Here is a 13790-nt window from a genome sequence, read left to right as displayed (position 1 = left end):
CGTATACAACCCAAGACCCCTATTAAGGTTATGCTACTATCAGAAGCAAGGAAATTATGAACTACCTTGAGGTAAGAAGTGCTTTAAACAGACTGTATTCTCTTACCCTTGGCCCCTCCCACTCAAGCTACTCTATAAACTGACCACCAACTCCTGCACCTTTGAATAAGCTAGCCATATTACTGTCAAAAGAGAAAGTTGTACAGCATTGCTAAGGACCCTGTCACCCCAAAGGAGCCCATCTTGCCCTGCTCTCACATGAAGCACACTTCAAAATTATATGCACACTTCAAAATTACATAAGCCTCATAAAAGGGGTTCCAAGACTGTATAACTAACCAACTAACTTGTATTAATCTACATATTTATATTTCATAATTTTTTTTTATTCTTCCTCGACTAGACTCCCTCCCTTTCTTTTTCTTTCCTGCTTACTGTTCTGATTCCGTCAGTTTTCCTTTTCCTAATCCACACGAATCAGACAATCTCTTTTTCCTTTCACTCATCAGTTTCCTCTACCCCTCAAAGACTAGCCTCCTTTACTTTTCTGTTTCTTGCCCTCATCTCTTCTGTCTTCTCATCATTGAAAAGATTTCCTAACTTATCTCTTTCTCTCATGAACCAGATTTCCTGTCTTTTCCTCTCTCCCTTAACAAACAGATTTACTTCTTTACCAAAATTCTACAACTGGGAAAGCTGAAGATAAATACTATTATCCCCTGGTACCATTCAAAGGAGATAATCACAAGATTTTAGTAAATATGAATCAAATTAACACTGCAATCACTTACCTATATCTAAGCCTGGAGTGGTCAACTTCAAGTATGTATTAGCTATAGTGTGGACCTCAGAGGAGTCCACACAAGGAAGATCTGCCAGAGGTATTAAAGCTTCTCCAATGAAGGTATTTGTACGACCCAAGTTGTAGTGTTTAAGAGTTAACAACAAGAAACCAGCACGTACACCATCATCATTCTTACCCATGGCACTGCAAGCACAAAAATTCAGTTATAAACTACTAAATTAGATTATATATAAAATGCAATTCATACTTGTTTTATGCTACAAGTCTTCATGTTAAATATTTACAGTATACCAAATGTAGTTTTCATTACTATTAACATTTTCAACCATTTATATGAAAGAAATGCACCAATGCTTACTATTCAAAGCTTTCCTCATACACAGCAGGGTCTTGCTTGCGTTGCATTTTGGTCTTGCGGATTGCAGCAGCAGGAAACCACTCCTGGGGAACCAGTTGGACTTTGACATATGAATCAACTGATTGATTGTGGTAAGGACCATGCAGTCCACCACGAGAGCTAATGCTAATTGTATCACTTTCTACCACAATATCCCGAGCCATGATCACCTCCACAATTAGTCTTCCTGGACGAGTGAAGAGCATCTGAGGAAAAAATTTTGGTTGACAATACTTCAAAATTAAAAGGAAACCTATAATTGGGCTTGAAAAGTTACAAAACCCAATTTCTCTACATGAATTATTTGGAACAAATTAATATATTTACAATACTGTGTTTATCTGGCATTGACTGAAATTATTGCACATTCTGTAAGGGATATTGAATTTTTGCAATATACACAACAGTAATGAAATGTTTCCCACAGACCAACATGTACACTTGGTAAAAAAAAAAAAATAAAGCATCTTGCCACTTTCAGTGTGAAACAGTATGACACCATGGACAAAAGACTTTGAGAACTGCCCATTAGTCTGACCCCACACTGGTATCCCTGCTTTCACAATAATGTAGCATATCAACTGCTGGCGATATTTTATGGAATTTGCCATAGTAAATGTTATACTGATTTCATATTTCAATGGAAATAACTAGAAAGTAGGGCTACCATAATTATTAGGAAATATGTCTCAGTTGTTGTTCGCTGATAATACAGCGCTGGTGGCTGATTTGGGTGAGAAACTGCAGAAGCTGGTGACTGAGTTTGGTAAAGAGTGTGAAAGAAGAAAGCTGAGAGTAAATGTGAATAAGAGCAAGGTTATTAGGTTCAGTAGGGTTGAGGGACAAGTTAATTGGGAGGTAAGTTTGAATGGAGAAAAGCTGGAGGAAGTGAAGTGTTTTAGATATCTGGCAGTGGATTTAACAGCAGATGGAAGCGGAAGTGAGTCAGGGTGGGGGAGGGGGCGAAGGTCCTGGGAGCATTGAAGAATGTGTGGAAGGCAAGAATGTTATCTTGGAGAGCAAAAATGGGTAAGTTTAAAGGAATAGTGGTTCCAACAATATTATATGGTTGAAAGGCATGGGCTATGGATAGGGTTTTGAGGAGTAAGGTGGATATGTTGGAAATGAATTGTTTGAGGACAATATGTGGTGTGAGAGGTGGTTTGATCAAGTAAGTAATGAAAGGGTAAGAGAGATGTGTGGTAATAAAAAGAGTGTGGTAGAGAGAGCAGAAAAGGGTGTATTGAGATGGTTTGGTCACATGGAGAGAACGAGTATGGAAAGATTGACAAAGAGGATATATGTGTCAGAGGTAGAGGGAATGAGGAGAAGTGGGAGACCAAATTGGAGGTGGAAGGATGGAGTGAAAAAGATTTTGAGCGATCGGGGCCTGAACGTGCAGGAGGGTGAACGGCGTGCAAGGAATAGAGTGAATTGGAACGATGTGGTATACCAGGGTCGACGTGCTGTTAATGGATTGAACCTGGGCATGTGAAGCATCTAGGGTAAACCATGGAAAGTTTTGTGGGGCCTAAATGTGGAAAGGGAGCTGTGGTTTCGGTGCATTATACATGACAGCTAGAGACTGTGTGTGAACGAATGTGGCCTTTGCTGTCTTTCCCTAGCGCTACCTCGCGCGCATGTGTGTGTGTGTGTGTATCAGCATTTACCTTGGCAACAAGCTGTGCTTTTGATGGCAGAATGTCCTCCACTTGCTCCTCATAACGTTCTTGGTAGTATTTAGAGATCAGTTCTTCTGTGGTCATCCTTAGGCTTTCTAATAGCTCCTTAAGGGCTGAGTATTCTACAGAATGAGGAAACAGTTTAAAATCTGAACAGTGAAATTATTAGTATAAAATTTTTTTGATAATGAGTTTTTCAGAGATGAAGTTAACAGAAGAAAATGGGATATAACGGTTTCTTTTCCTCTAAGTTAATATGAAGAACCTTACTTTCAATTTGGGCTGCATTTTCTTCTAGACCAACTCCACTACTAGGTGAAAAGAACTTGAGTGTTGTTTCCAAGATACTGTACACTCCCCCAAAGAAACCAGCTTTTCTCTGAAATGATGATGAGGAATGTGAGAACACAGTAGCTACAATCAATTCCTACCTTTTACAAAATAAACAACTTGTGAAATTTAGTGCAAGTAACATCCATATCACAGAACACAATACCATGAAAAAAATTCAGCTTTTGCCGCTCATATTACCTCAGTGTTCTTCATGACAGTAGCATGGAATAAATCTATGATAACTTCCCACACACGCCACAAAAACCTATGAAAGTTGGAAGTGTGGAGGTGGTTACGTAAGACTTCTAAGGCAGGATCGAGCACTTGATCCAGAAGTGGGGCTCCACTTTGTTCCTCACAAGCATCATTTACTGCATTGTCCAGCGTTGGTCTCATCTAATAGAGAGAAACAGGATCATATTTCTCTGTCACTTGCTTATATCAGTAAATAAATATGCATATGCAGTCATCAGCATATATGTAGGTACACATACTGGCACATATTTAAATAACGGCAATAAAGATGGTTCCTGAGATATGAAAGATGAATTACAGGAAGCTGTTAGAGGCTAAAAAAATTGCCCATTATGGAATAGGGAATAATAAATAAAGGCTTGGTTACAACCTGCAAATTTCTTGAACAGACAAGTTAAACCATAAAAACTCTGAAAGATGCAGAGAAAGAGCAACAAGAGACCTTAGCAGGGATCCTGTCCAAAAGATGTCAAGAATACTTCTACACCGTTAGAAAAGCGGAAAAATGGAATAAGCTAAGTGATATGAATGCAAAGTATACAGGTTTAAAAAGTGTTATGCTAATAAAGCTGAAGAGATGAGGCCTAATGACTAGTGAAATCCCTTTCTGTACTGCACAAAGACTGTTGGTAATACAAATAAGTAATACCCACACTCAATAATGAACTTGGAAATAATGATAAAAATGCACGACATGACAGCCTACGTGTGTAAAACTCCCTCCCTAATAGCACACAGAGATATAAAAAATAAGTAGTAACATGTAGGTAACATATATTCATGTATGGACACATGTTATTTGAAAAAGAAATAGTAACGATACCAGTTGCTTTGTAAAAAGTCCCTGAAATGTTGGATATGAAGTTGGACTCAAACTCACAATGTAACCAAAGATTAAGTCACTGCATAAACTGAATGACCCACCTTCTCTATCACAGTCTCAATGAAAGCATTTACTTTGGCTTCCATGTTTTCAGCAGCACTAAATATCAGTCTTTTCACTGTGGACTCTAGTTGGGATGCAGCTCCATTACCACTACCCGAGTTCTTTATTTCCAGTAGCAGATCATCAAAACCAAAGTGAGCTGGAAGCCTTGTAAGTTCTCGTCTGACACGCTCTATGTTGTTGAGTCCCACACAGATCTTTGAGAGAAAAGAAAGTCAGTACAAGTCAGATTACAGGGTTGAATGAGCTTAGCATATTTTCTTGCAATTAGTGATTCTTTCAGAATAATTTCATTTTTGTAAAAAGCCTTTTATCTCTAATCTTTATATTACTGTATCAGTCTTTAGCCATAAATACAATATAACTAACCAGCTTATTTATATAGTTCCAACTCTGTCCTATACTGTATAGAGGTGAGATTTGCATAAGTAATTTTTTCCTTAGTAGGACCATGTTTGTATTTAGTTTTTACAAGACTGATATAATTACCATGAAAAGTCATTAGGAAATAAAATAACAGTTTTGCACCTGTTTTGTAATGAAGACACGGTTTGAATTCTCCTGTCTGCGAAACATAGAATCAACTTTGTCCGTGAGGAGGTCTGAATAGGTTGTCCCACATGAGCAAATGTCCTCTAAGATTTTGGCTAGTAACACCGCAGTGTTCTCAGGGTCCGGCCAAGCCAGCTTTAGCCACCAGATCTTAATCTGAATGAAAACAGATAACTTAAGGATACATGTGGAATGAGATGAATCATCCTAATTCTCTATCAATTTTCTGTATACATTGTTTAGTGTTTTGATTATAAAGCATGAATAAATCTAGTGTAATTCAGTAAGAAATATATCCAGCATTTCATACTGCAAGTTAAACATTCTAAAAATAAATAAAGGAAGAAGAATTTTAAGTCACCATTTGAATATACTATTTTAATGATCAAAACTTCCAGACTCAGCTCACCAGTGTATTTACCACATTCGATCACATAAATACAGTGTTCACATAAAAACTCTGTCCTCCCCATACATTTTCAGAGGTGATGTCACACTTTCATTTTAGTACTTCTTTATCTCTCCTTCGGCCTTGATTAACATTTGCAGATATCTGGGCATGGAACTGGCAAGGTTCCTGAAGTATTTTAGGTCCATTTTTAGGTTCACTGGGTCTTGATCCCCTAAATGAGGTGAGGCACTGATGGGGTATTGCAGGAAGCAGCATTCTGAGCACCCAGTGCACTTAGAAAACTTGTTTACCAACTTTTTCTTGCTTCTAGGCAAGAATTTGGGCTTTTTCTTACTTAGAAAGGTAATAGCCAATAAACTTGAAGCACAGGTGAAAGAAATACAGCACCCAGAAGCAAAATAACCAAAAATGCACTTTCCTCAAGATAGTCTGAGGCATGCTGAAGTAGGTTACAAGTGTTCACACCATTGGAAACTGTAGTCCCAGTAAACAGATGTAAGCTGATTTCTCCTCGAGAGTGTCATATGCTTGTACCCACAATACACCTTAGCAATGTATCGCCTCTGAAAATATAAAGGGCATGTGGATGGACAATTTTTCTTTTGCTAATACTCTAAACTGAAGACTTAAGGAATATGCTTGCACAACTCACATCATGAAATATCCCCGTTGTATCGGTTGCAGAAGAACTGAAGTCACAAAAGGCATCCACAGGTTCAAAACAGTCTAGGTCAACAGCCCTCTTGATCATATCCTGTGCACGGAGCATGGCCAGTTCAAGCCACCTCATGACACCTCTGGAGAACCATCTGTGGTACTCACATACACCAGACTCTGCACGGGCTTCAGCTGGAAGTGACTCACTCAGTCTGTAGGTAAAATAAGCTAAACCATGTCATATGCATGTTATACTTTCTAAGTGCGAATCCACAACAGTATTACAATTAGTTTTTATTGTCTATAATACGAGAATCAAAAGAAGAATGGTAAATGCAGGATATGGAGAGTGGAGATCAGTGAAGAAAGATACAGTGTGATGAAAACAGAAAAATGCTTGGGAAAATATGAACAGATTATCCCAAAACAAAAGTCAGGAAACATTTGAAGATATACGAGGGCAAGGAGTACAGAAGAATGAGCAGAAACAAAATTTTGAGAAAGAAAATTGAGGGTGTGGAATATACAAATTCTAAGCTGATCCATTAATCTACTATAGGACTGAACCAGGGAATGTGAAAAGTCTGGGGTAAACCATGGAAAGTTCTGTGGGGCCTGGATGTGGATAGGAATCTGTGGTTTCGTTGCATTACAAATGACGGCTAGAGACTGAGTGTGAACGAATGTGGCCTTTTACTGTCTGTTTTCCGAGCGCTTCTTCACTGAAGCAGGGGTAGCAATGCTGTTTCCTGTGGGCCAGGGTAGTGGCAAGAATGGATGAAGGCAAGCAAGTATGAATATGTACATGTATATATATATATATATATATATATATATATATGTATATATATATATATATATATATATATATATATGTGTGTGGAAATGTGTGGATGTGTGGAAATAAAAAGAGCGTGGTTGAGAGAGCAGAAGAGGGTGTTTTGAAATGGTTTGGGCACATGGAGAGAATGAGTGAGGAGAGATTGACCAAGAGGATATATGTGTCGGAGGTGGAGGGAACGAGGAGAAGAGGGAGACCAAATTGGAGGTGGAAAGATGGAGTGAAAAAGATTTTGTGTGATCGGGGCCTGAACATGCAGGAGGGTGAAAGGAGGGCAAGAAATAGAGTGAATTGGAGTCATGTGGTATACAGGGGTTGACGTGCTGTCAGTGGATTGAAGCAAGGCATGTGAAGCGTCTGGGGTAAACCATGGAAAGCTGTGTAGGTATGTATATTTGCGCGTGTGGACGTGTGTATGTACATGTGTATGGGGGGGGGGGTTGGGCCATTTCTTTCGTCTGTTTCCTTGCGCTACCTCGCAAACGCGGGAGACAGCGACAAAAAAAAAAAAAAAAAAAAAAAAAAAAAAAATATATATATATATATATATATATATATATATATATATATATATACATATGTCTGTGTATAAATTTGTATGTATGTGTATATATGTTGATATGTAAGTATATGTGCATGTATGGCGTTTATGTATATATATGTGTATATGAGCTCAAATTACAGAGGTATAAGTTTGTTGAGTATTCCTGGCAAATTATATGGGAGGGTATTGATTGAGAGGGTGAAGGCATGTACAGAGCATCAGATTGGGGAAGAGCAGTGTGGTTTCAGAAGTGGTAGAGGATGTGTGGATCAGGTGTTTGCTTTGAAGAATGTATGTGAGAAATACTTAGAAAAGCAAATGGATTTGTATGTAGCATTTATGGATCTGGAGAAGGCATATGATAGAGTTGATAGAGATGCTCTGTGGAAGGTATTAAGAATATATGGTGTGGGAGGAAAGTTGTTAGAAGCAGTGAAAAGTTTTTATCGAGGATGTAAGGCATGTGTACGTGTAGGAAGAGAGGAAAGTGATTGGTTCTCAGTGAATGTAGGTTTGCGGCACGGGTGTGTGATGTCTCCATGGTTGTTTAATTTGTTTATGGATGGGGTTGTTAGGGAGGTGAATGCAAGAGTTTTGGAAAGAGGGGCAAGTATGAAGTCTGTTGGGGATGAGAGAGCTTGGGAAGTGAGTCAGTTGTTGTTCGCTGATGATACAGCGCGGGTGGCTGATTCATGTGTGAAACTGCAGAAGCTGGTGACTGAGTTTGGTAAAGTGTGTGAAAGAAGAAAGTTAAGAGTAAATGTGAATAAGAGCAAGGTTATTAGGTACAGTAGGGTTGAGGGTCAATTCAATTGGGAGGTGAGTTTGAATGGAGAAAAACTGGAGGAAGTGAAGTGTTTTAGATATCTGGGAGTGGATCTGGCAGCGGATGGAACCATGGAAGCGGAAGTGGATCATAGGGTGGGGGAGGGGGCGAAAATTCTAGGAGCCTTGAAGAATGTGTGGAAGTCGAGAACATTATCTCGGAAAGCAAAAATGGGTATGTTTGAAGGAATAGTGGTTCCAACAATGTTGTATGGTTGTGAGGCGTGGACTATGGATAGATTTGTGCGCAGGAGGATGGATGTGCTGGAAATGAGATGTTTGAGGACAATGTGTGGTGTGAGGTGGTTTGATCGAGTAAGTAACGTAAGGGTAAGAGAGATGTGTGGAAATAAAAAGAGCGTGGTTGAGAGAGCAGAAGAGGGTGTTTTGAAATGGTTTGGTCACATGGAGAGAATGAGTGAGGAAAGATTGACCAAGAGGATATATGTGTCGGAGGTGGAGGGAACGAGGAGAAGAGGGAGACCAAATTGGAAGTGGAAAGATGGAGTGAAAAAGATTTTGTGTGATCAGGGCCTGAACATGCAGGAGGGTATAATTAATATAAAATACAGGTACACTGTCATTTAAGAACAAATAACCAGACTGTATGCCTCAGTATAGATGTTGTGAAACAAAAGGGAATACGTGCAGAGTTCAAAGCTACATTCCAAAGTTAATTCACAATGGAGGACACATTATTTCAACATTAATTAAATACAATTAAGTAAAAGACCAGTGAATGCAAAGACTTTTAGATGAGATATAAGTGGTCTCTCAGGGATCTACGTCAATATTAGGTAAATGGACCTGGTGATATTTTGCCCTGTGTATTCAAGGAAAGTGAGGAAACATTTGATAGGCATCCATTGTTGATTATAACTCTAATGGAAGAATCAGTGCTAAGAAAGTAGGGGAAGACAAATACCATATAACATATCAAATTTTATGAAAAAGGATAGGAAAAATGTACTAAACTTGGACTTGTTTCACTATGAAGTAGTTTGTAAATACCGGAAACAATTAGCAAAAAGTGTACACATGAAAATTTACAAATGAGAAACTACCTAAGAGAGACAAAACAGGCTTTAAGAAAAGTGATCAGTCTATAATGAATCTTTTGAACTACTGTGATAGAGGAAGCACTGTCTATGGACGTATTTTCTATTGCAGTATTATCAAAAGGCACTGGACACCATGCCTATGGTAAAACGAGTAAAGTTGTAGGCAGATGTGAGAAGAGAACTTCTTTAGTGAATCCAAATTCACCTAAAAAAAGGAAATATAAGACATTACAACAGAGGTGTCATATCAAAGCAAGGCTATTTTGCCTGAGGTTTCCTATTAGGATCAGTCTCACAACTGCTATTTCTAAAAGATTTGTTAAAACAACTCAAATTATAAACAAGTACGTTAGCTGATAATACTAAACTTATTAGAGAAACACGAGAATTTAGAATGACAACAACTTTCAAAATGACTCAGACAATGCCTTGCACTGTAAAGATACAAGTTAATGAAAATCACCTAAACCAAATGCAAAAGCATGAATAAATTACAAGAATCTAAGCACAAGAAAGACTATGAATTTGACACAGAACCTATTATGTGTTTTACGTTAACAAACTTGTAAATGATACAGAATGTATGCATTTCAATGATATATATGAAAAAGATGTTAAAAATGAGAGACATTAAAGTGGTAACATAAACGTAAATTCTAAGTTCTTAAATCAACTGCTCAGATGAAAGCTTGGTGAAATTCAATTCTACCAAATGGAAAATCATGAAAAAAGGCAAAATTTGACTATTGTTTTGGAATGTGCAAATTACAGGAATTCACATGTGAAAGGGACTTATGGGTCCCTTCAAAACACCACATAAGGAGGACTGTAAAGGATATAAGTTACATACCAGACTAAATTGCATTTTCAAAAACATGGTATTTAAAGAACACATGAGAACCAAAGTAAGGTATGCATTACCTATTTAGTTGATCTATTTGTGTAGAGAGAATTACTGAAAAAATAGTTCCAAATGCAGACAACAAAATTTGTCTTTAGTATGGGAGCCGAGCAACAAGGAGAGAAAACTAACCACAAACATGCCGATGTTAGATAGACGGAAAAGGCAAAAACCGAGTACATCTTTCAAGTTCTAAAACCAATCTGATAGTCCTATGAAATTAAATGGTTCTTAGAAGCAGATAGGTGTCAATCAACTTTAAGAAAAGAAATTCAACAGAGGTCAGAAAAAAATGTGAAGTACTTCTCTTGTTATAGAATAGAAAACAAACAGGACCAGCTATATGAACAGAGTGCCTGTATGATAACATTATAAGATTTACCAAATTCCTTGACAATGGAGAGGCTAAACCTAATTACTTGTATCTTATAATAGGTTTTCAAATGTTTACATGGATTGTTCAAAGCATAAGGTAATGAATATACAGATATGCATTATCATATGACAGTCAACTACACAATATAATCAGTGAACAGTCAATGCAAAAATGATATTCAGTATAGCTATACTGGAAAAGTTTGATGAACAAGACATTAAATCAAGACATATTTCTCTGGCATTACCTGTATTTGAAAAGTAATCTAGATAAAAACTTACGTGTGTAAGCGACCAAGGTTTCTGTAAAGCTGCCATAATGATGTTCCCACTTCAAGGGCATACTGTACATCATCATCAATCTCCATCTGGTCTGAGATTGCTGGCATGCGATTGTAAATATTCATGACCAATGGGCGTACACATGGGTTGATCTTCTTAGTCACCATAAGATAAGTTGTCTGCATGTAGGGTATGTTCATCTCCCTTGTGAAAATTAGAAAATATTTCTCTGATGAGAACTTCAATTTCTTTTTCATCAAACATTTTGATAATGGCATATAACACCATGATGATTATATCAAAATCTCATTCCAGCATCATGGACATAACATGAAATAAAAAAGACCTAAACTTTGTTCTTACTTTAAGAAGATACCATCGTAAAAGTTAGCAGCATGAGTGAGGAAAGTGTGCGACTCAGCCACTATGTTAATTACTCGAGAGATCTGCTCATCTGCTGTCTTTACCCCTCGTAGTTGCTCCTCAATCATCAGCATCCACCTGTGTCCATCCAAAAATAGGAAATAATTGTGTGTGTAAATTTTTTTAAAAAGTTTGCACCTCATGCAAGAGGAAGCAGTTCTCTAACAATGATATGAGAGTTTCTTTATATGTAATAAGCAGCAACATATTTGAAAATGCTTACAAAAAGTTGTCAACATGAAACAAAAAATGCTAATTAAAGCTTTGTGTAGTGAGTTGCTGTAAAGCTTTGTAACTTGATGTACTGAGACATACCAAAGCACAACACTTGGTACTTTATGAAGCAATTTCAGTATTCAACAATTATGTAAAAACTGCAAAAATTCATAAAACTTATTGATGAGAAGAGATCTTCATATTATCACGTTTAAACCTACCAATTCTTGGCATGCACTGTAAGGCTAGAGTTGACAATTTCGTGCACATGGGGAAGTCCCTCCTGATCCACCAATGCACGGCTATCTGCATGATTTTGAATACTCTGGAGTGCCCTAAGAATTATGCCAGCAGTCAAAAAAGATGTAAAATGAAATAATAACAATATCAGATCCATTATCATCAGCAAAAAATACTAGTGTTTTATATATTCATAATGAAGGCATTTTATATAAGAAAAATGTCATTCAAAACCTAAATCAAATTTTTTGCATATAAAATGAAACAAAAAAAAAATTTCTCTATGACTCTGCATGAAATGGCACTCACTTAAGTGTGAATGTGAGTTGATGCTGTGCAAGAACACCAGAAGATGGGGGGAAAGCTGTATGCAGGTCCTTGAGACGCTCAGCATGGGCACGCACAAAGACTAAGAAAGAGGACTGCAACTCATTCAAGTCTTCATCCTGATAGGCACCCTTGCTCAGGGCAGTTTGCACACGATGGAGTTGAGAAAGTGTCCAGGCTGCATCAACAGTAGCAACACGACTGCCTACACACCACCATGACAGCTGCAGGGCAGCATCATTCAAGTCCAACATTATAGCATACTGAGCAAGGGCCGCTGCTGCACTACTGCTTACACGACCATTCCATGGTGTTGACCATTCACTTTCCTGTAGAGGAGTGGAGGATATTAGGCAACTGGTAAACTTCACTAAGCTATTGTGCCTATACTACTATCATGTAGCATGCTCTCCCTCAAAATGCTTGCTCTAAAATCAGTTCTTGTATTTGGAAACTACTAAATCTTTAGATATAGAATCAGCATCATCATTCAGTCCTGAAAATACAAACTTTAATAGGGATCTGCTTCTGGACATTTCTGATATAATACATACACTGATGTGATGCTAGCAACATTGTGACAGTAAAAGAGGGGGAATCTTATCTATGGAAAATGAAAGACTAACCTGGATGTCAACTGTGGCAGCTGTTAGCTGGTGATGGATCAAGCGGGCCAACAGTGCACCATAGGACTGCCTACTTTTATTCTCTAGGTGAGCTGAAGAAGAGACAGAAGCTACCATATGAATACTCCCTCGATCTTTTGCGACCTCTCCCTCACTCTTTTTCAGGGAGTGCCATCCATCCACACCATGCTCGCTCACCTCCTGAAAAGTAATGTAATTGGAGTTATATGTTCATCATACCAGTAAGAGGAACCATCTGACAACATGAAAATTCATCATGTCTCCCTCTATAAGAGAAGCATTGATTTTTTTCCTTGGTTTCCTCTCTCTTTCCCAACAATCAACATCACTATTATGGGCTGGCCTTTGACCTGACCTATAAGGGTCAAATCAAGCATGTCAAAGGCAGTGCTGCTGTTGATGAAAAGAAGATGCATTTATTGAATGTGAAATAAAGGTTTACGTACTAGAGGTGAAGTGAATTCATATATATCGGGGGTGTAGTAAAGATATAATATGTCATGGGTGAAGTGATGATGCATCTGATTGAGGCAAAAAGTGGTTGCTCATGTCATGAATGGTGGTATTTTCAGTGATTCTCTATCCTTTATGGAAAATAGTGTTTTGTTACCAAAAATATTTCAATGCTTCTGAATTTACCATTGAATGATGTTCATATCCTCTTTCTCTTATTCAATATTTAATTCACTATACTTAAAATTAGTGGTGATTCCTAAATATCAAATTCAATTCACCTCTGAAAATTTCTGATGAAGAATGCACTCAAGAGACTTCTAACCTAAATGTATGTTAGTAACTAACCTTAACATTAATCATAATCTGGCCAAGAAGGTGTGATGAATGGTGCTGTGCCTGTGCTGTGGTGCCCCGAACGAGGCGACTCAGACCCTTTATATCTCGCACAGCTGTCAGCTGCTTAACACCAACTAAATCATGCTCGTGCCTGTATGTACACAAGAGAAGTTAAGGCAATTCCGTGCTATGAGGGAAATTATAAGAAGTAAATCTCAAATGAATACAATGTTTTCTGTTTATATTATAAAAATATCTCAGTTTGTATTGAAAGTAT

The 13790-nt window shown here is 37.8% G+C and overlaps 1 protein-coding gene across 2 annotated transcripts in view; it reads right to left on the bottom strand.

Annotated features, from left to right (window-relative positions):
* Positions 1-13790, bottom strand: part of LOC139760604 (uncharacterized) — a 108583-nt gene that overhangs the window by 1574 nt on the left and 93219 nt on the right. For both annotated transcript variants that reach the window (XM_071683982.1, XM_071683983.1), the window contains 14 exons: positions 13523-13664; positions 12701-12901; positions 12057-12403; positions 11729-11842; positions 11232-11369; positions 10869-11072; positions 6035-6251; positions 4947-5126; positions 4397-4615; positions 3416-3613; positions 3155-3263; positions 2873-3006; positions 1164-1408; positions 792-988 (listed from right to left, as the gene is read on the bottom strand). In XM_071683982.1, the coding sequence (XP_071540083.1) occupies positions 792-988; positions 1164-1408; positions 2873-3006; positions 3155-3263; positions 3416-3613; positions 4397-4615; positions 4947-5126; positions 6035-6251; positions 10869-11072; positions 11232-11369; positions 11729-11842; positions 12057-12403; positions 12701-12901; positions 13523-13664 (2645 nt within the window). The remainder of the gene's footprint in view (positions 1-791; positions 989-1163; positions 1409-2872; positions 3007-3154; positions 3264-3415; positions 3614-4396; positions 4616-4946; positions 5127-6034; positions 6252-10868; positions 11073-11231; positions 11370-11728; positions 11843-12056; positions 12404-12700; positions 12902-13522; positions 13665-13790) is intronic.

This window comes from Panulirus ornatus, chromosome 37 (genome assembly GCF_036320965.1).
Source record: "Panulirus ornatus isolate Po-2019 chromosome 37, ASM3632096v1, whole genome shotgun sequence".
Taxonomy (NCBI): domain Eukaryota; kingdom Metazoa; phylum Arthropoda; class Malacostraca; order Decapoda; family Palinuridae; genus Panulirus; species Panulirus ornatus.
Note: the sequence above shows the minus strand (reverse complement) of the source record. Positions and strands in the feature narration are given on the sequence as shown.